General features: G+C 40.6%; 2 protein-coding genes across 2 annotated transcripts in view; one reads left to right on the forward strand and one right to left on the reverse strand.

Annotated features, from left to right (window-relative positions):
* The window catches only part of gsap (gamma-secretase activating protein), a 33335-nt gene extending 32899 nt beyond the window's left edge, over positions 1-436 (reverse strand). Inside the window, exon 1 of the mRNA XM_058624046.1 lies at positions 1-436. Within this exon, the coding sequence (XP_058480029.1) occupies positions 1-88 (88 nt within the window). The 5' untranslated portion in view covers positions 89-436.
* On the forward strand, positions 379-22709 carry nampt1 (nicotinamide phosphoribosyltransferase 1). Its single transcript, XM_058624045.1, has 12 exons — positions 379-461; positions 1847-1988; positions 7990-8146; positions 10849-10952; positions 12631-12759; positions 16836-16994; positions 17344-17480; positions 19420-19645; positions 19749-19868; positions 19952-20092; positions 21092-21226; positions 21868-22709. Exons 2-12 carry the CDS (start codon positions 1935-1937, stop codon positions 21979-21981), a joined length of 1476 nt encoding a protein of 491 aa, XP_058480028.1. The 5' UTR covers positions 379-461; positions 1847-1934; the 3' UTR covers positions 21982-22709.
* The last annotated feature ends 715 nt before the right edge of the window (positions 22710-23424 follow it).

A 23424-nucleotide genomic window follows, 5' to 3' on the forward strand; every position in this document is an offset into this window, starting at 1 on the left:
CTGTCACCCTGCAGGCAGACGCCTCCTTCCTGAAGATTTCAGACTCCACATCAGTGTGCAGGTCAAACTGTTGCTCTAACTGCAACATGTGTACACGTCTGTCTGCTCTGCTTCTTGATTTTAAACCACAAAAAAAATCTCCTGGTTGAAAAAACTCCGAGGTGGATTTGAAGGCAGCGCCTTACCGCTGGTGACGGTCTGCCTGCCGGGACTGGGATCATGTGACCTAGACAAGTGAGCTTTACGTGTAAACTTGAAGGCAGTGCAGAAAACAGGTGCGCGTTACCCTGTGCTCCTCTTCGTTCTTGAATATAGAAACTTGTTTTTATTGACATGCGGAAATGTAACTTTGCACCTCCGTGTTGGCTCCTCCCACACGCACACAGCCGAGAAAGAAATCACTGCTATAGGCCGGGGAAGGCATCACTCCAGCGCCTTGGAATCTCACACCGCCCCGCTGAGTGAGTCCACCATCATCCAGACTCCGTCTGGAACTTGTCAGGAGAGTGTCGTTCAGTCTGCTCTGATATCCCACATTTGTCTTATTAACAGTGATACGTGTTGCTGAAACTATTGCATATGACACAAGTGTGTTCATGTGTCATCCCTACTGTCAGTTGTTAGAGCCACCTGTTCCTCTTTACTCTTAATTATAAATAATCATTATTTTTCAAAACACTCTTTGTACTATTGGCAGGGGTAGGTGATGGTAATACGTATGATTGCTTCAAACTCTAGTAATGGTTATAAATTATTAATTGTTTGCTCGAGGAAAATGGGATTGCTCTCATTTTTCAGTCTTGCCGTGCTGCACTTGTTGTTTATTTGTATTAGTGATGGTGCATGGACTGAAGTGACCTCAGTAAATACTACAGTCGTAATCGACTATGATAAATGAAATAATGAAAGCACCCATCTCAATTAGCTTATACAGGCAATCGACAAATAGACAATGTTCCTCTGACTCTCATAGTTATGAGTAATTTCAGCTAACACTAATCACTTTCACTTCAGTGACCGTAGAAGTTTATGTTATTATGCTGTAACAGCATTTGATGAACAATACTGCCCTCTTCTGTTGAATCTGGAAAGTGCAGATAAATGTGGTTATGAGAGGGCTATAATTGTTTTGCCTTTTATTAACATATTTGTGTGCATGGCCTTATTTGTTATTAATACACTTTCACAAGTACGTATATGATAATCAATGTTATATATACACTGTTTAGTTTCAAAACAGTCTGGTGTCAATAAAGTATGTCTATTTATATATGTATAACTTACTAACTAACTAACTTAAAGGTTTATATAGAATTTCCTATAAAAATGTGTACATATATATATATTTATAAGAGTGTTAATGAGATCGCAAATAGGAATTGTGAGATCCATTGAGATGAAAATGAATCTCCTATCCACATTGTTGAGTGATTCATCTTCCTCAATGTATACAATCTTTGATGAAACCAGCTTCGCTGATGACCTGAATATATATGACCGAGTAAAAACTTTACAGACAATACTGGAGTATTATGGGGAAAAAAACGTTCGAGATTATCAGCTTCCTTTTGATAAGATAGTAAGTTTTATAGTAGTTATTCGTGGGCGATGTTGTTCATAAGGCCCTCATAAGGACTTGAAAAATGTTATCGCCGCTTTATTGTGTAGTGATTCATCTCCATAAATATATACAATCTTTGATCAAAGCAGCGTCGCTGATTGGCTAAATGTGCAACTACCCCGAGCAGAACCGAATGTAGTCGAGGGCCGCCGAATTTTTTGTGACGACATAAAGCACGCCTCTTTCCCCGCCCGGTGTTCTCCTCTTGTCCTTCCCCCTGACCAGCTACACTACTAGGCTTGACTCTCCGGCGGCACGGCGCGCAACACAACACTCTGACAGCTGCGACTGACTCACTACCAAGGGGTGGAAGATGGAGCATGTAGACGCCGGCTTCAACATATTGTTAGCGACCGACTCATACAAGGTACCGTACGAATGGTGGCTGAAAATGGAGGGAGGGTGGGAGGCGGGGTGGAGGGGAACGGCTAATGGATAAAAATGGGTAAAGTCAAGGTGGTTTCATTATCGGTCCCAAGGCCAACACACTGCTCTCTGTGACGGGTAGCTGTCGCTGCACATCAGGCCAAATGGGCTGAGGGAGAAATAAAGCCGGGTACCACATTCAGAAACCCAGCTTCCCCGCTCTGAAACGTCAAACAGAGCCGGGGCCGCTGGCTCTCACAGGAACCAGTCCTTTACCGTTGTTACTGGTAACCGGGCTAACTAAAACGGCTAGCTTGCTAGCTCATAGGTCCGCGCATAAGAGGCGCGGAGGGAAATGATATGAAAAAGCTAATATTAGCCACTAGTTAGCAAGTCCTGTGCTGGCAGCCCCGTAAACCGCACACGGGGACAAGTCTCATTCAAAAGCCCTATCAGGCGACACGTTAGCCGGTTCTGAGCTAGCTGCTACTGGAGTCCATGCATCACGTTGAGAGTGAATCAAAACCGAAAGTTACAGCGTTAGGTTCCCTCCTCTTGAATGATCTCACCGAGGGCCTTTACAGGACATTTAACAATTGACTATAGGCAGTTAGCGATGAAAACATCCCATAGCCATAGTGTAGAGCACTGATGTAATGATGGGAAAAGGACCGTAGAGAGTTATTACCTGATGCAAATGGTGAATTAACATTTGCATGTCACTTAATTATTGCAAGAGCATTGAGTTGTATTTTGTACTGCATTTTTAACCACCGGTCACTTTATTAGGTACACGGGTTTTGTTGTGCACTCAGATGGTTTTCTGCACGTTTGATGTTATCAGTTGTTCCAGTACTTGTAGGGATGAGAATGATGTATTGGTCAGATAATTGTGAACATCACTGGCTTGGGTAGAATATGTGTTATTAGCAATAATGTCTTTTTAACAGCTGTGCAGATTGAAATATGAATATCAAATCAGTGTCAGTAGATAGTCAAGGTGGGGATATTGGTATCACTTAGGACAAAGAAGTGCTATTTATCCCATACCTGGTTATTTGGGTCACATTTTTATCATCTGTAACTTGTCTGGTCATTTTCACATAGAGGACTGCTGCTCACTGGATAGTGTCTTTTTTGACCATTCTGTGTCACCCCCAAGAGATAGTTGTTTGAGAAAATCCCAGTACGGTAGCTGTTTCTGAAAATCTCAGACCATCTGTCGGCAACAACCATGCCACATTCAAAATCATTGAAATGGCCTTTCTACCCCATTGTGATGCTCGGTTTAAACTTCACCATGCCTGCTGCCATGTGACTGGCTGAATAGTTATTTGCATTGACAAGTAGTTGAATAGGTTTGCTTAATTAAGTGGCCAGTGATTCTAAATCTCTTTCATGACATGACAGAATGCTGTTTTAAGCATGGCAGCTCTCATTGCTATGAATGTGAAGATATGATCAGTGTTGGTCCAATATTGGTCAAAATCACAGGATTGGATTTAGGAAAAAATGTAATATCCAATACAATCTGAAAACTCCCAATATCGCATACAGTCAGTGCTTCACAAAGCACAGACATGTGCTTTGTGAAAGAGAAAGAGAAAGAGAGACATGCGCCGCTGATATCATTTCACCAGAATGTGAATGAGGGTATTAGACACAGAGCAGTGGCATCAAGTCATTCATAAAATAACAGTAATACTGGAAATAGGGGGTTGAACTTCTACAGATCATACTATATATGTATTGGGTTGATGGGTTACTAACCTTTTAATAACCCATCAACCATTGGGTTGATGTGTTCTATTGTAATGAAACTGCATCTACTATCATGCTCTCTTGTGCTGGGAGGGATTTGAGTTTTGAGATTTTGAGTTTTTGTGAAGACCTCAGCTTTACACGCACTGCACACAGTATTGATTGCGAGTGGTCACTGTTTATTAGCCTTGGGTGGTCACAAGGTGGTTAAGGAAAAGGGCTTTAGCCCACTCGTGGTGTGTATCCATGGCTCAATTAAAATAACTGGAATGACGTTGTGTCACTTTGGTTACACACTGGTTTTCTGATATAGGTAATGTCATTGTAATACAGTTGCATGCAGAATGTAGATGTCGATGACTATTACCTGCCTGGAAAAATCTAAGTAAATATATGTAAAAATATGTTGCCTGTCGCTAAGTGAGACATTTGCACCCAAACCATATGTATACGTATTTAATATAGTTATGACGCAGCTAATTATACGTATTTTGTTTGCATTTGCCTTTTAATTTATTTCAGTAATGTTGTTGAAAGTGCCAGTGTGGAACTTCCATAGCTGTAGCTTTTAAACAATGTGGATTTTTGTGGAACAATCTAACACTAAGCTTTAAAAAAAATACCAATATATTAAGCTAAGGCTTTTTTATTTGCACTTGGTCATAGTCATATGATGCAGACTTTGTGGTAATAGGGAAAGATTTTTTTGAGGGAAATGAGTTTCATAATTACTCAAAAACAACTTCCTCCATTATGGTACATTAGATGTACTCGGTGACAATTGGAAGATGTCTGTGTTTAGTTTTTGTTTTGATTTTTCTTTTTATGCAGAAGTATAGCAGTAGTCAAGTCAGCTCACAACAAAGCTCAGTTAAATGAGGGTAAAGAGGACAAAGTATATTTTAACTGACTGTGATCAAATTTCATATCATGTTTTTGTCAGGCGAAGTGCACCTGTGTTGCTATGCCAGGCTGAAGTTGCTGTTATTGTCTCTTTGGACACAAATGGTCAACTAGACTAGTGAGTTATGCAAGATCAGTTGTTCCTATGTCATTCGCTCTTTGTTTGCTGTGTTTGGTGACTTCACTAAGAACAGACTGTTTTATCTTAACCATTCATGAGTGAGTGATAACCTTTTAGCAAAGAGAATAGGAATGATGAAAGCAAAGAAGGGGGACTGACTTGCAGACCAGCCAGAGGCACACACTTTTGTTTGCAGGCCATTATTAAAATCATGCTGCACCTGTGTGTTTGTGTGTTTTCATGTTTTTGTCTGTTTGACACAAAAAGAAATAAGCTGAGCATGACTATTATGTGGAAATACAGGGCAGAGGTGTACAGCATGTCATTGCACGCACAGGTGCTAAAGCAACATAAGTATGTTGCCATAAAATTTAATATTTCCTGACCAGAATCCAGAGGAAATTACAGTGAGCAAATAGGCAGAGGTCCAGGTCCATTTTATTGGAAGTGGTTACTCTTAAAGAGCAGAATGTGGAGGATTGAGGGTTGGTCCTGTGACATTTATGAAATGAGATTGACCCATTAAGGAGGTTGCTACACTAACAGCTGTTGCATACTCCAGATTTTGGTCTGCTTGGAAAGAGAGACGGCACCTGGAAATGATCTATGTCTGTGGCCACATAAGAATTTCTTTATGTTGGTCTTGAATTGGCTTCCACAACAATCTCCTGTCTGAGGCACAAAAGTAAAAACTTGAAGGCTGGATGGTGAAAGAATGAGCATTACTGCTGTTTTATAGACTCTGCTGTATATTAATGAGACGCAACCTGTTTATGCAAGTGGAAATTTACAGGTGTCACCAGGCACCTGCTGGGTGATACCAGCTTTCAGTTACACTGGTCTCCACTCATACAGTATGTGCAGTGCGTTATTGTCTAATAAAATTGTAGGTGTTATCTAAATCAGTTCACCACCATCATGCTTTTATCGTGCAGAGGATTTAGGTTTAATATTTTAGTGGAGAGCAAAAATTATATCATATTATATATTGTGTGTATGTGTGTGTGTGTGTGTGTATATATATATATATATATATATATATATATATATATATATATATATATATATATATGTGTATATGTGTATATGTGTGTGTGTGTGTGTGTGTGTGTGTGTATATATATATATGTGTGTGTATATATATATATATATATGTATGTGTGTATACATAATGATCCATAAATTATATTGATACTGCATAGGATCGGATCTCTCTGAACGGATGTTGATACCAGGTCTCAATGTGGTTTCTATGACTGGTCTTGTATGTGATTATGTTCGAGAGTAGGGAGGATGTCATACATAAGCTTTTAGTGAACATCAGCATGTGCACCAATGAATGTGTACACACACTTAGTCTGGCCTAGTGTCATGTTGTGTGTGTCTCTATTTTGAGTCCACGAAAGCCCAGAGGAAAGGACAGAGGACGGGTCAAAGAAACTGAGACGTTCAATGACATTTGTGTTCTCTTCTCTTCTCTTCTCTTCTCTTCTCTTCTCTTCTACAATGGTGTGACATTTACCTGAAAGAGGAGCCCCTGTCCTATTTTTCTGCCCCAATTAATGCTTTGTATTTATTACAGTAAACTTGTCTCTTGTGGGATCCTTTTGACCCTTTCATTCTTTATCTATTACTCATCTGTTGAAAGCGAAAGAGAGAGTACTTATTAGATTACAGTGTCATTATTGAACGTTTATCATTATCTCATCAACCTTATTACCCGTTTTAAGCTCTTGTAGGGCCAGAATTCTTAATGGTGGATAACGTTTCGGGCCGGGTCAGTCTTCATTTGAATTTGAATGAAATGGCAAGATCAGTCTTTTAATATCTAGTGTATCCTGTGTGTAAGTCTGTTAGTCTCATGAGATGTATAAAAGAATAATGAACAGGAAAATATGGCACGATCACAGGGAGTTCCTGCACTGAAAGCACCACCAATCTTTTTCATTTCTGATTTTAAAAATATGTAGATGGAGAAAAGCTTTAAATTCCTTGATAATCTCTCTCATATCCACACAAAATTGCTATTGAAACTGAATTATCACAAACTGCAATAAAATTAAATAAGGAACTGTGTTACTGCTGTATGTTTTTAGCATTACATTATATCATGTGACTTGATTGGCAGCTTGGTTGCTCACCTAACAAACAAACACACGTAGCCACACAGTCATTAGTTGCCTAGTCCAGTCTTTTAATGCCAAAACGGACATGTTCAGTGGATGAAAGTGGCCCTGTGATGGGGGTTAAAGTCTTAAATTCCCCCAAGTGTGACAATCCTTGGGTTCATTTGGGGTTTAATTGATGGCCGGATGGCCACAGTTGAGTGGACGCTGTCTCTTTTTTCCTTTTGGGTTTGTGTCTTTAAAGTGTAGTCTCTCCAACACCACCAGTGTAATCTCTGTGCTTGTGTCAAACCTGCCTCGACAGGTTTCTGTCACTCTGATTATCTGTCAGCGTTTCTGTTCACGTTTTTTTTTTTCAATAACGACACAGTAGACGGACAATAAAGAACATGTCTGAGTGAGCAGAACAGTCCTATTGTGACGTTTTTAGTATTTTATTGTACGCAATAGATTGATTGTTGTGTCCTTTGCTGAACTCTCAATGTTTGCTTTTATCAAAGATAAAATCCTACAATGGCATGTCTTTTAAAAATTTATTGAATAGCTGTCTGGACTGAATGGGTAAGCAGTGAGCGACTGGAGCCTTAGACTCTTTTGATTTGATTTTCACAATAAAACTGTCTTGTCATTACTTTTGTGACTCACAAAACGGCTCAAAAACAAAGAGGGAAATTTGCTGTTTATGCTTCTCTGTGTTATAAACAAATTTTTAATATAATCTTAGAGGAATGTCACCATTTACAAAAGAGATCCAGGGGTTTTGCAATGCTAATCCAACCACAAAACCTGGTTGACTGAAAAGGTATGAACGGTTAAACCTCACGTAATCCTGCACATCAAACAAAGCTTATGCAGGAAATGGACGCACCCTTTTTCACATGCAGAAAAATGAAGGTGAACGCAAAAGCTTATTTCTTTTAATACATTGACATTGTTAAGACCAGTTCACTGAGAGCAAAGGACGATTAGGAATTTATATCAAGTTGCTTTAGTTTGTGGATGTCTCTTATTACCCATATCTGGTTGTTCATTTTAAATAAATTCCCAGGCCAGCATTTTAAAGTGTTTCAATGTCTCCCTTGTTTCTCCAGGTAACACATTACAAACAGTATCCGCCCAATACGAGTAAAGTCTACTCCTACTTTGAGTGCCGCGAGAACAGGACAGACCCCACCAAAAGCAGAAAAGTCAAATATGACAAAACCGTCTTCTACGGCCTACAGTACATCCTCCACAAGTACCTAAAAGGTAAGTACTGTCTCCGATTTAAAGGACCGGTGTGTACGAATTTGTGCCATGTAATGGTGAGCCTGCAGAAGAGGAGGAACTAACAAATAGTTGAGAAATGTCTGCTCACTCCTTTTTGAAGCTTCTGCGTCAAAAAGATGAAAATTGTGCTGAGCAATAATTGAATAACAATATAGAGTATATTGTAGTACTTCAATATCAATTTAACAAACCGGTAAAATGTATTGATATAATGTCAAACACTGTCCAAACACACTTACTATGGCCAAAAAAACCAAAAACTCAATGTTTTAACACTGGTTTCAACTACTTACGCTCAGAGAACAATTTAATCTATAATTAGCTGGCTTTTTTTTGTTGAATATTTTGCAATATTGACCTATTTGAAATATTTTAATTCCTATGTAAAATGTGTTTGTCCATTCAGGCTGTTGTAGACAGCCTACGTTAAGCAACGCCCTTGCTTCAAGAACAAATAAAAGGCTTATTTCATGAATGCAAAAACCCACAAAAGTGATTTTACACATGTACACACTTAGTTATGGGTACTACTGTATGTTCCATTTCTGCCAAAAAAAAGCCTTCCTCAGTGATACAATTTTAAATTTAGAAATTGTATAACTGTTCAGTAGTTTGTAATGTGCCATGTGAGCAGTTAATGAAAGCCTTTATCAGAAAGCTGATGCTTTGACCTTCAACCCAGTACGAGCTCCACTTGCTGCCAAGACTGAATGACTTGGCAGTTTGTAGTCTTTGATACTATGAAGCCACCCGTTCTGATACAAGCTCCTCGGGGCTGTTGAGTAAATAATGTGTTTTGACTCAACCCTGTGACTAAAATGATGCTTGGATTATATCATACTGTGGGCAGTGAACATTTTAATCTGTCTTTATTTGTGTCCAGTGGGTTTAAGTTTATAATCGGGACATATACCCATTTGATATATTACCAAGCGTAGATAGAAAGTTGACAGTACGAGCTTTGTGGAAACCTTGCGGTACTGATATTCCGCTTTTTATTCCCCCCCTCTTTCAGAGGAAGGTCGGAGCACAGGGTCACCTGCCCAGTGATTTAGTGTGTTGCTCAAGGACTCTTCAGTAGGGAAGGTGCACACTTTTGTGGCCCACAGCAACAGTCCTTTTACTCCCTTAAAGAAACAAGGTGGAAATGTGCTTTATATTGATTAGACTTAACGGAGCGTAGCCGGGTGTCAAAGGTTATAAAGAAAAGAAATAATATGGGAAAAGTCTGAAATGAGGCAAAGTACAACGCCTGCAATATATATATTAGATGCTCCCAAGTAACTCAAGTTAGCAAAGGTGAACGTTGAAGTCGGTGCGATTCAGAGGAGCATGAGAAAAAAGTGAGAGAATGAGGAGGCAAAAGAAAGGAAGAATGCTTCTCTCTCCTGTCCCTTAAGAGGATTTCATGGTGCAGTAGCAGAGGTGCCGGGGAGATGGAGAACCAAGGGTAAGACAGAGGGAGAGAAGACAAAAGCACAGCTGCTCTTTCACCCTCTTGGGGGAGGCAACGCAAGCTGTCTGCACCGAGCGTCCCTCTGAGCTCAACGATAAGGCCAACTATTAGAGATGCATCCTTGAACGTAGGGAACCAAAAGTGTGCAGCTCGATTCTTTTGGGACTTTCAAAAACGGCTCTAACTTAGTTAAAGAGGAAGTGTAGTGGAGAACATTATGATGTTTTCTTATATAAAGAGTCATAGTGAAAGCGAGCTGCTGAGCCTCTGTTGACATAAACTCTCCACACGAGATATAAAAAGAGACCTCACAATAACCGGAGTGTCACCTGGATAGTCTTACATTAAACATGATACATGTAAAATATGTACACCAGCAACCTGAAGCAGTTCAAAACATTGGAGACTGGGACTGGGAGTGATATCACCTCCTAGTTGATCACAGTTCAGTTGAGGAGTAGTAAAGAAAACATGGACATTTACAGAAAAGTTGTTATTGTTCTTGCTCTTTTGGAGCATATATATATATATATATATATATATATATATATATATATATATCCACCAACTACCAGTGAACAGTTATTAACTACCATTTTCTCATAGTTTCCCAAAACTATTTGACATCCAGTCTTTGTTAGTTGAATGTCCTTTGACACTGTGCCGTGTCCACTACTCATATGACTGAGACACTGTAGTGAATTACTTTCTTTCGTTTGAACAAAAACCTGTCTGCATTTGACAGGTTTTTCCTCCCGTGATTCATTTTGGCAATAAAGATGTCAGGAGAAGCTAACAACTCTGCCATCGTGAATTTATTCCTTGTGCGACTGCAGGAGATGTTATGCTGGCCCTCTGCAGATTATACGAGACTTACCAAATTCTTTGAAGGATGAGTGACTGTATAAAATACTCTCAATTAAAAATAATCTCTTGTAACGAGTAAGATGTCATCTTTTTTCAGTGTTGTGTGAAGCTCGTTCTCATCGGGTCTGAAACACATGCGTTTTCAGAAAACTCCAGTTTTCATTTTGTGGTTTACCCTGTTTCTAGAAACTAGGAAAACCTGAAAAGAAACAAATATGTGTGTGCCTTGTCAGCATGCACAGGATGTCTCTAATTTAATTACCACACTGGACAGTCGAAACACATTCCAGTGCCTTTTCGGTGTGTTATACGGCAACATTTCTTTTTTGTAACTCCTTTCCATTGTTCTCCACTACAGGAAAGGTCGTGACTCCAGAGAAGATCCAGGAGGCGAAGGAAGTATACAGAGAACACTTCCAGGATGATGTCTTCAACGTGAAAGGCTGGACTTACATTTTGGAGGTAAGGGACCGCTGAGAGTGCACGGAACCCTTATTTTTTTACGGTGACATTCTACTGTTCTGAAAAATTTAACGATTGTCACAAGGGAGGGTCACACAGAGTACTGTAGTTATTGTGGAAGAAGCTTAAAAGGTATAATAACCAGGTATGCAGTTGCCAGGACCTGCTCATGTTAAGCATCTATTAGATGCTTAACATGAGTAAGACAAAACCTTTGTCCACATTAACAAAGGAATGTGTACGGATAGTTAAAGGTGTAGAATATACAGCCCTGAAGGGAAAGTTTCAAAACCCAAACATGAACGGTACAAAACAAAGTTAGGGTGTTTGTTTCACACTCATGAATGTGTGACACAAATCATTTTAAAAATCACATTCCAACATTTTTGACTTTGTCGGAGGTGAAAAAAAATCTAGGCAAATATTTGTTTTGTGCGTGTAGAGTCGTTAGTCATGAAGATATCCCAGTGTAGTGCAGTCGGCCTGTGAAGAGGGAAGTTTCATTCTGCAATCTGATGGCTCCAATCCACTTCATGCCTCCAATCTCCTCCTATACAAGGGAGTGTGTTGCATGGTAGCAAGAGCTGAGAACCAATCAACCAAAAGTAACTATTTAAATTTGTAAAAAACGTTGATACTGCTGTGATAATAACCAGTTAGTACAAGCTGCACTTTGTTTCCCTCACACACTGTTAATGACCGTAAATAAACGGCAATTTAAAATAAAAAAGCTCAGCCAACTTGACACAGAACCAGATTTTAAACTGATGAGCCGTTCTTGCCTGTGCTTTACAGTGATGTGCAGGGAGAAACAAGTCAGAATACTTCCTGTCCCTTCAGACCTGTCTGCTTTTTAAAGTTCAAATTAAATCATGAAGTTAAGAATGACAGAGACTCTGGTGCAGAGAAACGCAAAGTCTAAGCTTAAGCAGCTGAGCCTCTTCTTTATAAATGATTATTGTCTGTGAAATCACTCAAAAGCAACAAAGGGTCTGAAGGATAAGCTTTCTTATCTTAACTTTTTTTTCTTTTTTGCGGTGACTTTGCGATGGATGTGAGAGTGTAACCGCTGTGTCACAATGATCGCGACGGCTCGCAAGTGCTTCCTGTGATGCAATCCCTGTCATTACAACACACACACCTGACAACCTGCTTGAATTAATGAGAAAAATCTAAACCACATTCGCTATGCGGTGGGTTTTTTTACATCGGAGGACAGAATTGCCTAACTTGGAAACATATTTGGTACAAGTCCGATTCATGAACCTCATCGTAATGGATTATTGAGAGGTGCTGTTTCAGCACCTTGGAGAGAGCACAGCGCTCTGTTCTGACGAAAGGATTTTGCCAAGTGAGGACAAGTGTCGATAAACCTTTCAGTCGTCAATCTGTCAGCTTTGTTTTTTGTAAAAATATGCAAACCAACACGCTTGCAGCTCACATCCAGCATGCATGTGCTCATCAGTTTTGCAGGTGTTATCTCCTACATGAAAATTTGCTTTCTTTAATCCAGTCGTCACGTTTTTCTCGAATAGAGGTTTCCAAATGCAAGAGGTCCTATGTGTTCTCATTGGGTCTGAAACACATTCCCGATGACGGGTGAAGTTTGTCATGTCGGTAGAAACAATGACATTGTATAGCTGTAATAGTTGTCGATGTGTGTCTCTTGTCTTTCCAGAAATACAACGGACACCTGCCCATTGAAATCAAGGCAGTGCCAGAGGGCAGTGTCATTCCTCGGGGTAATGTTTTATTTACTGTGGAGAGCACAGACCCTGAATGCTACTGGCTCACAAACTGGGTGGAGGTGAGTTTTCCTTCTTATTTTAGCAAATGCTGATTTCTTTTTCTAGTATTGAGTTACAATCATTGGGCATGGAGTTTGTGAGGCCATTGTAGTTTTCCTCATAATTAAAAATTGGATGTCCTGCTCATATTTCTACTACAATAGCATCGCTAAGTGTACCAGAGAGATTTAATGGTTTGTTTTATTTGATTATTGATTAAAGACAAAAATCTAATCTACATTTATGCTCTTTTTATGACAATGGAGACCTCACAGGTTTATGTGAGCCGTAAACTATTAAGCTTGGCAGCAGGCCCAATGATGCCTCTTATCTCTCTTTTAAATCTCTGCAAGCTACGTTCATGTCACGACTTGTTTCTCGATCGGTGCGGAGAGATGCACGGCTCGCTGCTGTCACTGTTGTTTGAATGCTGTCCCGAGGTGTATCTATCTGGTCTATAATCACTTTTATTGAAGCAATTAAGAATGCGTCTCAAATTCATTCTCCGTGCATTTTGATTCGCTTTAAAACTGTAGCAGGGTAAATGTCACAATTTGACACATTGGCCAGCGCCATCTTGGTTTTTGTTTGTTTTTTTAAACAGAAGAGGGACACACTTTTTAAACTATTATGACCCAAATCGCAAATGTGTGCATAATTTAATGAGTCATTTACAGCCATATCTTCTTCGTTGTCTTCTTTCACTTCTCCCTTTTGAGGCTGCCACAGTGGATCATTATTATATTGTTTTGGAAAAGGTTTTTACGCCAGATGCCCTTCCTGATCCAACCCTCCCCATTTATGCATGTTTTTGTTATTTAAAACATACACACATTAAGCAAATTTGTACCGTGCTTCAACTATTTTACTCCTCTATATAGGTCTATAATTCACTAAATGCTCCATTCAAGACGTGCTGCAACTAATAATTATCTTCATTATGTAATCTGTCGATTATTTTCCCATTTTAATGATTTGTTATTGTTGTTTTTTGCCCTTTTAAAATGTACACATACATATCAAAATCATTCTTGTTTAATTGAATAATCAGTTAATTGTGAAGACCTATAACTAGTGATTGAGACCCTAAACTCCTCAGAAAAAATGTTTACAGATGTTACTCAAGGGAGAAGGGCATTGTGTCATAAAGTTGCACGCAAATGACTTCTTCTCAACACCCATTGACCATTTAGGAGAAAACGGATCAGGCACTGATGTGTTGGCTTAATTTGCATGCTAGTTTGCAAATGTGTTAGCCTCTGTGGCCTTTAGCACCAGGGTTCTCATGATTTAACCACTCGAATGCCAAGCATGTCTTGTCCATGCCTTCCATATCATCACCATGAGATCAGAGTTCTATTAGAAGGCGGTTAAAACCGTTGAAAAAAAACCAACTTGCTTAATGTGTTGCTCATGTTGTAAATTACCTGACACATTTTGTCGTTGTTGCTATGCTAAGCTAAGCTTCTGCTGGCTCCAGCTTCATATTCTCCACACCGGCCAGCCAGAGTGATATGGAGCTCATCCACTGTAACGTTGGCCAAGAATGCAAATAGGTGTTTTTTAAAACTATGCCCAACTGTCAGTTGAAGGCAAAAACTCTGATTGCCATGTCAATATACACTGAAAACCCACAAATGGGAAGGTTAAGTGGATTTTTATAACGTGCAGAAAGCAGTTCTGCAGTTGTCCCTCTCCAGCACTGATCCTTTTGCATAGTGTGAGACATCCTTGAGATCAGAAACACCTCATGAACTTATTACTGCATTAACAGACTGACGGCAGTGACTCGGCAAAACTAAATTAATTTACTGTGCCCAGTAACTTGCCGTCTCATCTCACTGTATTAGCCTAATGTTCACTGCCTTTAAATTGATTTTGGATGAATAATGTGATGCACTCACTCTCAACTTTGATGGTTATTAAACAATATTACCCTTCATTAAAAGAAACTGTTGGGACATAGAGCAGACAAGAACACTTTGATATCACAAACACATACACTCACCATGCCCTGGTGGATTTGCATGTACACCACACATACACACTTCACTTCATTCCACGGCTGATATAAATACACTTGTAAACACACACACACGCATGCACAGTCATTCTTCATGGCTGATTTAAAATTAGCCTGGTGTCCTTGGACTGCGTCATAAGGTCAATCTCATTTCTCTTTCGCTGTATCTCATTCTTCCCTTTTTTTCCCCCGCTGTCAGTCAGTAGCATTTCTTTTTCATGATCATATTCTCCTTTTTTTCCACCTGTACCTCACCCCATTCTTTTCATACGATGTGTTCCCCTTTATTTTCTTTGTTGTTCCTCATCTCCCTCCATTTTGTTCTGGGACATTGACCTAGGAGTTATGCTGGCGTGCGTGCGTGCGTGCGTGCGTGCGTGCGTGCGTGTGTGTGTGTGCACTGTTAGTCCTCTGTGTTGCCTTTATCGTCCTGTCCCATTTCCCCCACAGTGTCATGATCATATTGCCTTTTAAATTCCATAATAATTTCAATAAAACTGACTTAATAGCACTTCAAGAGAAAAAAAAATGAATGCAGGTTGAATCATTTTATAGTAGTTGTACACTGTAGTTCAATATTATTACATTAACTCTGTAGAAAGGTCAACATGCAGATAAGGTGAAGACCACATGACCTTGTTTCTTGTGGACACTGGCCTTGCTCTGGCAGTCACGAGTTCTATTGTGGTTTAGATTATGATTAGTCTAAGGGGGGGCATGTGACCTGCTCAGGGTTACAACATTAAAACACTCACTGCGTAGTATTATAAGGCTATTTCTGAGCTACTCTTTTAACTCTAGGGGGATGATAACATGGCTGTACATCCTGCTGTTTTGAATGTTTGTCATGCTTGTCTTAATGGACTGTAAACCAGGTTTGTTACTCAAAGACTTGGCTGTTATGAAGCTCAGGGTGTGTACATTGAGTATATGTCTCATGACATTTTTCAGACACTGTTGCTTCATAGTCCTTTCTTTGGATGTAATCCATTGATGGCATTATGATTTAAATGCAAAATTTTGTTTAGGAAATAGGCCCACATTTTTCTGTCCAAACCCGAACGGGCCTAAGTAAACACCAAACACGTTCTCCATGCTTACCCCGGCTTAACAGTACCTGACTTTGTACTGCAGGAAATGTAATACATTCAGGTGGTGTTAGGTAAATAACAAAATGTCGGCCAGCACAACCAAGTGTGACCAGTATCCACAAGGGATGGGCATGAATATTTAATTATCAGTTTGATTATTAAAAGTTGATCAGTTAAGGCAGCTATTCATGGCTCCATTGAAAAGAAACCAAAGTGACTTGGTGAAATTTATGAGGTTTCTTGAATGCATCTTGAAGCCACTCCTCTAACCTCAACATGTTGTGGACAATGCAGAAGCGATGGCATTTACTACGGTCTTAAAATGCATCTCGTTAGCTGCTCAACACACTGTGAAACCCGCATGGCTCTCACTAGCTTTCATGCCACTGGAGCTGCATATTTTTATTGGCCTATATTCACTTGCTGATTATCAGCCAATCGTCAACAAAGAAGATGATAAATAACAAACATGATGATTTGATTAAATTATCTTCTAGATTTTGTTTTTGTCTCTACCACAAAATAAAACATATAAAACATCTGTCTCCGTATCGGCTACCAAATTGTTCATTTAAACATTGACATGGCTCTGGAACCAAATGCATAAGTTCTGTACACTTCACGTTATGGAATGAGTATTTTCATAAATCTTCCCACATGGCGGTGGTTAGTACAGATAAGCCACTTGTTTTCATTTTGAGATGTATGAGTCTGGTCCACAGTGGACATGCAGCTATTGAGGAATGTATTTTTCCCAGAGTTGGAGAGCAGCTTTTCTTTCATCCCTGTGAGTCTGTTGGTTTAGGGCTTTAGTACCAGGATAAGCAGAACATTAGACCAGACATTCACTGGTCTGATCTTTACTGGACTCGAACTTTGATTCCAAGTTTTGTTGTTGCATACACATAACTTTATCTCTAAAATGAACATAAAAAATGCAATGAACTGAACGATGCTTTTTGTTTTTATTTTTCCCCTTCAGACCATCCTGGTTCAGATCTGGTACCCCATAACCGTGGCGACAAACTCCAGAGAGCAGAAGAAGATCCTTGCCAAGTACCTCTTAGAGACAGCTGGGATCTTAGACGGATTGGAGTATAAACTCCACGACTTTGGCTACAGGGGCGTCTCTTCACAAGAGGTGTCTTTATTTATATACTTACACAATATATTGTGAATATAGTGGATGTTTTTTGAAGCAAACCAGCTTTTAAAATTCATTTTTTTACTTCAACTCAGCCTTTCCTGAGCTTTCTATAAAACATTTCTCACGCTACTTCTAGGACCTTGGAAATTGTATTTTGGCAGACCAATCCTTACTCATTGAGCACTTACTCTCTTTCCCTGGACCTTTTTTAACCAAATTACATGATGGATTTTCAGTTACCGCTCAGATAAAAGGCTTTTAAGAGGACTTCAAGTTTAGTTTAGTCTCCGTAAATGACATGCAAAATGTGTAAATGCATCTTTGTGTCTCCTGTAACCGCCAGACTGCAGGCATCGGGGCCTCCGCCCATCTGGTCAACTTCAAGGGCACCGACACAGTTGCAGGCATCGGAGTCATTAAGAAGTACTACGGCACCAAGGACCCAGTGCCGGGCTTCTCAGTGCCTGCAGCGGAACACAGGTACACACACACACACTGTTCTTAATATTTGATTTATTCCACTCCGCTTATGGAAGTTTTGTCCTTGATCAGAGACTGAACATCCCCCCATTTAGCATATTTTTCCTTCAGCCATGCAGTGTTTCCTGGCTTTGTAGAAGATGTAATGATACTGTTTTCAGTACGATCTAGGGCAGTGGTTCACTACCCACTTAAATGTATTTAATGCTATTTAAAAGGGGCAGAGCATATTGACGAAGATCAGTATACAGTACACATGTAAATATGCCAGAGTTAGAAGACGCTGCTAATAGCTGCTGTAGTCCCTTGGCAGGTTAGCAGACAATACAGTACAATTACTTATGACCGCACAGACAACATGACACAAAATACAATGCAATTCACGTGATACAACAATTCATACATAATTTAGTATGGAGCAGTTCATAAAAGTGGTGCTGTATCCAAGCCAGTTAAATGATTTATGGCATCAGATGAGAGTTTAATTATGACACCATCATTCACGTAAAAACCTCCAAGTGAATTTGGAAGTCTGCCAGAGTGCTCATCACTGTGGTATACAATGTTTGGGCTGCTGCTGATTTTTTTTTTGTGAACAGCACAAGTAATGAGCATAGGACGACCTGTATTCATTGCTCGTGTTTTTGCCATTTTGTCTAAGAGGCAGCCCTGAAAGTAGCTGTGTTCATCTACGAACCAAAACTGAGCTCCAGAATAGAAAACTCTCTGCAAATAATGGCTGGACGCACCAGGCATTTGTCTGACATTGCTGGTAATCTGCTGCTCTGATTAGAGCTTGTTCACTCTCACTCTAACTGGTTCAGAACTCGGTTTGTGAATGTGTGATTGGCCAGAAGAGAGTGTTTTCATTGGCCACTGCCTTGACGTGCATGTCCCCTCTCATATTCTTTTTTTTTTTTAATTTCCCGGATGCCTTTATCCTGCCCTCTCTCTCACTCACACACACACACAATCTCTCCCTTTCTGTTATGCTCTAATGTACACAGCCGCCTTTTCCTCGCCACCAGGGCCATTACTGCTGCACTAGTGCACCCTTCTTTCTCCCGCACCAATGCATTATGGGATGATGGTAGTAGTTGTTATAGTAACGATTATGTAACAGCCCCCCCCTTTGGTTTCCACCTTCAAAGGGAGGAGCCGCAGTGAAATTCCTCTTTGATTTTTTGATGTAGGGGAAAAAAAAGGGTAAAGGGAAGGATGAGTCGAGGTGTGTCACCTTCAAAGTTCTTGTGTGGAAAACTTTTGAATCCGTACACGTCTGGTGCAGCACAAATGCCCGTTAAGGGAAAATGACAACTTGTATAAACATGTACAGATTTGATGATTATAAATGGGCATTTAAAAACTCCATTTAGTTCCAAGTAAATGGTTAAATCTGTATCTCCTTTAAAAACAAACCCAGCAGCATCTGTGTCTGTTTGTGTTCAATAGTATTTTAACCAAGCCCATTAGTTGGTAGCTTCAAACAGGTTGTACGGCACAGTGTTGTTGATATATACTACTCCGCATCCTGATATAACTTGTTTCTAATTAGGTTCCATTAAAACTTTTTTTAAATAATTGCAAATAATTGCCTCTATGTTGCATGTCCAAGAGTAAATCCCAGCCACTGTATGGAAAACTAGGAGTGCACTGCCCTCTTCTGGACAGTCTGTAGCATTATGCTTGGATGAATGTTGTGGAAATTTACTTTTACCTTACTTGACCTGTCCAGGATTAGCAGGACAGATAAATGGATGGATTTGACCTTTAACCAGCCTTTGCTTCTATTCACTTTGTCTTCCTGTTTCTTGGTGTCTTCTTCTTTCTTCCCTCTTTTTTTTTTTTACCCAGTATTTTGTTCCACTTCTGTTTCCTCTGTTGTTTATTTTGAATTCACACAATTTTCGCACAAATGAATCGATAACTCTCTCCACAGTACTATCACAGCGTGGGGAAAGGACCATGAAAAAGACGCCTTTGAGCACATCATCAAGCAGTTTCCCAACGTGCCTGTGTCCATAGTCAGCGACAGCTATGACATCTACAACGCCTGCGAGAAGATCTGGGGAGAAGACCTACGGGCGCTCATAGAGAAGCGCAGTGCTGATGCGCCGCTAGTCGTTCGACCAGACTCGGGAAACCCCCTCGATACAGTTTTGAAGGTGAGCTTTCCTTTTAACGAAATATCTCAAGACAAATTCGGCAAACTAGCTAAAACTCATTCTCCCCTGTCTCTTTGTTCCCCCCTTTTTGTTCTTCCTTCAGGTTTTGGAGATCTTGGGTAAGAAGTTTATTCCAGCGGAGAACGCCAAAGGTTTTAAGGTTCTCCCTCCGTACATCAGAGTCATACAAGGAGACGGAGTTGATATCAACACGCTGCAAGAGGTATGAGCTGCGGTTTACACCGGTCACCACAAGTGACCCGTACGCACGTTGATGGGTTTTGTTTGTGTCCATCTCTTTTACAGATAGTGGAAGGCATGAAAGAACACAAGTGGTCCATTGAGAACATTGCCTTCGGCTCTGGAGGGGCTTTGCTGCAGAAACTGACCAGAGATCTGCTCAACTGTTCCTTTAAATGCAGCTATGTGGTCACAAATGGACTGGGGGTGAGCACTGTATTTTGTTTCCCTTGAGTCCCTTGAGAGCAAAATCTCTTTTTTAAGGGAAATGTGATCAAGATGGAGCCAATCCATCTATCCATCTATCTGTCACCGCTTTATCCTCCACATGAGGGTCTCGGGGGGGGGGGGGTGCTGTGCCAATCTCTACTGACATACGGCGAAAGGCAAAATTACAAAACTGGAGAACACATTAAGAATAACAAGTAAAGCTTAGCAAAAGCGTTCTCACCTTTCACTTGCACATTTTTCATCAGTGTTTTCAACTCAGCCCCCCGCTTCCATTTTTGCATATTCATGTGTAGCTGTAGTTTTGTGACGATTCTTGTCTAGGGAGAGGAGTAAGATGTAAGAGTTGCCCTTCAAACGGAGATGTTTCAAGGGCACACTTAAACTATGAGATTTTGGAAGAGATTGGAATTTACTGTTACTGTCATAAAGCTAACGATGGTCAGCAAGTTGTGTAGCAACGTATTCCCAGACACGGAGGATATTTTTTAAACATGTTTCTCCTCTGCTACAGACATTACTAATTCCTGTAGTCCACAATAGCAGCTGATGGCGGCATGTTTTTTTTTTGTTGTTGTTTTTTGGCTCTCTTCCACACCCTCACCTTGGTAGCAGGGTCTGACTGTTCTGCATCCTCTTTTAAGCCTCCTACACAGCTGCTTCTGTTTCACATAATGCCTGAGTTTTAACCTACAGTACATATGAGAATGATGATTATTAGCACCTGTTTGGTATAATTGACCTTAATATAGTAATGCATGAATTTATGCTGTTTTGAAGGCAAAGTGTGGTCATGCCAAATATTGATTTTTCTTGTTAGAAATCTAATAGTTTGTTTTTATCAATATACAGAGTGAGCCATTTGTGAAAGCATTCTTAATTTACAGCAACCACATCTGCCTGTTGCTCCCTATGTCGAAGAATGCAGGCGCTATGTGTCATTGGCCAGTTGTTTCATTGGTCATCTGTGTTTTAAAGGTGAACGTGTTCAAGGATCCGGTGGCAGACCCCAACAAGCGGTCAAAGAAAGGACGCCTGTCTCTTCACCGGACGCAGAGTGGAGACTTTGTCACTCTGGAGGAAGGCAAGGGAGACCTGGAGGAGTACGGCGAGGTGAGTTTGGCAGCCTAGTGGATGCCTTAGTTTCTAGAAGTGTCTTTAAGTCGGAAACAATCAGCATGATAATTCATCACAGTTATAATCACACAACTGAAGAATAAAAATGAAGCAAGTGACTCTTTTTGAGTGCTGTCAACAGCCTGCCCCTGAATATACAGACGCTTTAGAGCAGTGTCTCTCAATCATGGTCCTCGGGACCCACTGCCCTGCATGTTTGTAGGCGTTTCCCTGCTCCAACACACGTTATTCGAATAAATGGGTCATTGACATGCTTTTAGCTGACTATTGGAATCAGGTGTGTTGGAGCAGGGAAGCATCTTATGCTGTGTTCACATCATCTATTGTGTTGAGCCGGACACAACTTTGTGAGTTTCAACGTTTACTTCGGGAGCTCTGTGTGGATGAGAACGGCTTCCACCGATACTTTTGCATGACGAACACGCGGATTGTTTGCAATCATTTATTAATGTATATGAGAAATAGCAACCCTTCTTAACTGGTTGAACCCAAATGAAAAAGTTAATCCGGAGCTCTGCAACATTTACACTATGTCTGTTTTGTGAGATTAAACATCTTCTGTTTTTTTCCCCCCATTTCTGTCCTTGTTTTGCTCCCCCACCTCCACCCCACCCCAGGACCTGTTGCACACAGTCTTTCAGAACGGCAAAATTGTGAAGACGTACACATTTGATGAAGTCAGAGACAATGCTAAGCTCAAAGAGAACGAGCTTGAGGAGCTTCTGCAGTGAGTGTATAGCACTGCTAAGCCTCCAACACCCCCCCATCCCCCCTTCCCTTTCTCCTCCCTTCACTTTTTTGACCTCTGACGTCGTCCCCAGAAAATGAAGGTAGCGTGCACCGCTATTACAACCTCACTCTTAAAGTCTGAAATGTCCCCCAACAGCCTGAGAAAAATGGAACAATCTTCACTCTTCGGTCGGTTTCCAGCAAAGGGGTAGGAGTTTGTAAATGTTAACAAGCATGGGAGGGGTTGAAATGTGTGAGCGAATGAAGAGAGAGGAAGAGTGCGATGATTTGATTTCCGAATTGGATTAACCGCGAGTTCACGCCTCCACGCCGCTGCCCCTTAATTGAAGTGCGGCATGTTGCACTGATAAAGCTGGACATATTGCGACATAAAGAGGAGTGGCTGCTGATGTGCAGTGTGTGTCAGCCGACTTTCTCATGCCGACACAAAAGCCAATGAAATATGATTGTAGGTGTGATTATATAGATATATTTTCTTTCCCCCTGGCAGCTGCATGAGGCGTGAACACACGGTTAGACTTAATGAGAGATATGGGGGAATAAAAAAATATGCCCATCTATTGTGTACAGAGCTGTTAAGAAAAGAAGAAAAAAAAAATCATGTCTGAATCTACATACCTTTTTTGTTTTGTATGTGAAGGATGCAGGGGAGGGGGGGTGATATCATGGTGACACAGAAACTTTTAAGATGTTCTTATGAAGGAATTCATTCTCTATGGCCAGAGTACAAATAAGTATTAGAGGAGTATGTTTTTACTCGTACTCCGGTACATGAGATGATATGAGTAGGGCTGCACGATATTAGGGAACCACGCGATGACGATATCACTCTGGACTAAATTAAGAGTGTTTGAGCCAATTAGGGAAATTGACCGTAGGTGTGAGAGTGGGTGGTTGTTTGTCTCCATGTGGCCCTGTGATGGACTGGCGTCCTATGTCAAGCTGGGACCCTCATGTGGAGGATAAAGCGGTAGAAGATGAATGGATGGACGGTTTTGTTACCTATTGAAATATAACAAAAAGTACATTAAAACATTTTTTTGGTACTTTTATGTTAGGGCTAAGGACAGAGAGTTGTGGCACACCGTGATCGCCCACGTCTTAAGGCCTTGGTAAACTTCAGCATTGTGCGTCGAATATCTCGGACCCTGGTATACTCGCGTGTCAGGGTCCTGTAGTATCCCACTTCACCATCAGGTGGCCTTTTGGATATGGCACCTAGAGAGAGAGAAAGAGAGAAGTATGTCATGTATAATAAAGGATGTCCCCACAGTCCTGGTTTTTACAATTTGAGACGTGTTTAACTTGTCGTTTACCCGACTTGAGGTAAACAATGTCCAAGTGACCGCCGTTCACACACGAGATACCGAACTGGGCAGGGAGAAAGGAGAGGAAAGAAAGGACGGAGAGGCGTGCTGAAAACA

The sequence above is a fragment of the Solea solea genome, chromosome 3, assembly GCF_958295425.1.
Source record: "Solea solea chromosome 3, fSolSol10.1, whole genome shotgun sequence".
NCBI classification, from domain to species: domain Eukaryota; kingdom Metazoa; phylum Chordata; class Actinopteri; order Pleuronectiformes; family Soleidae; genus Solea; species Solea solea.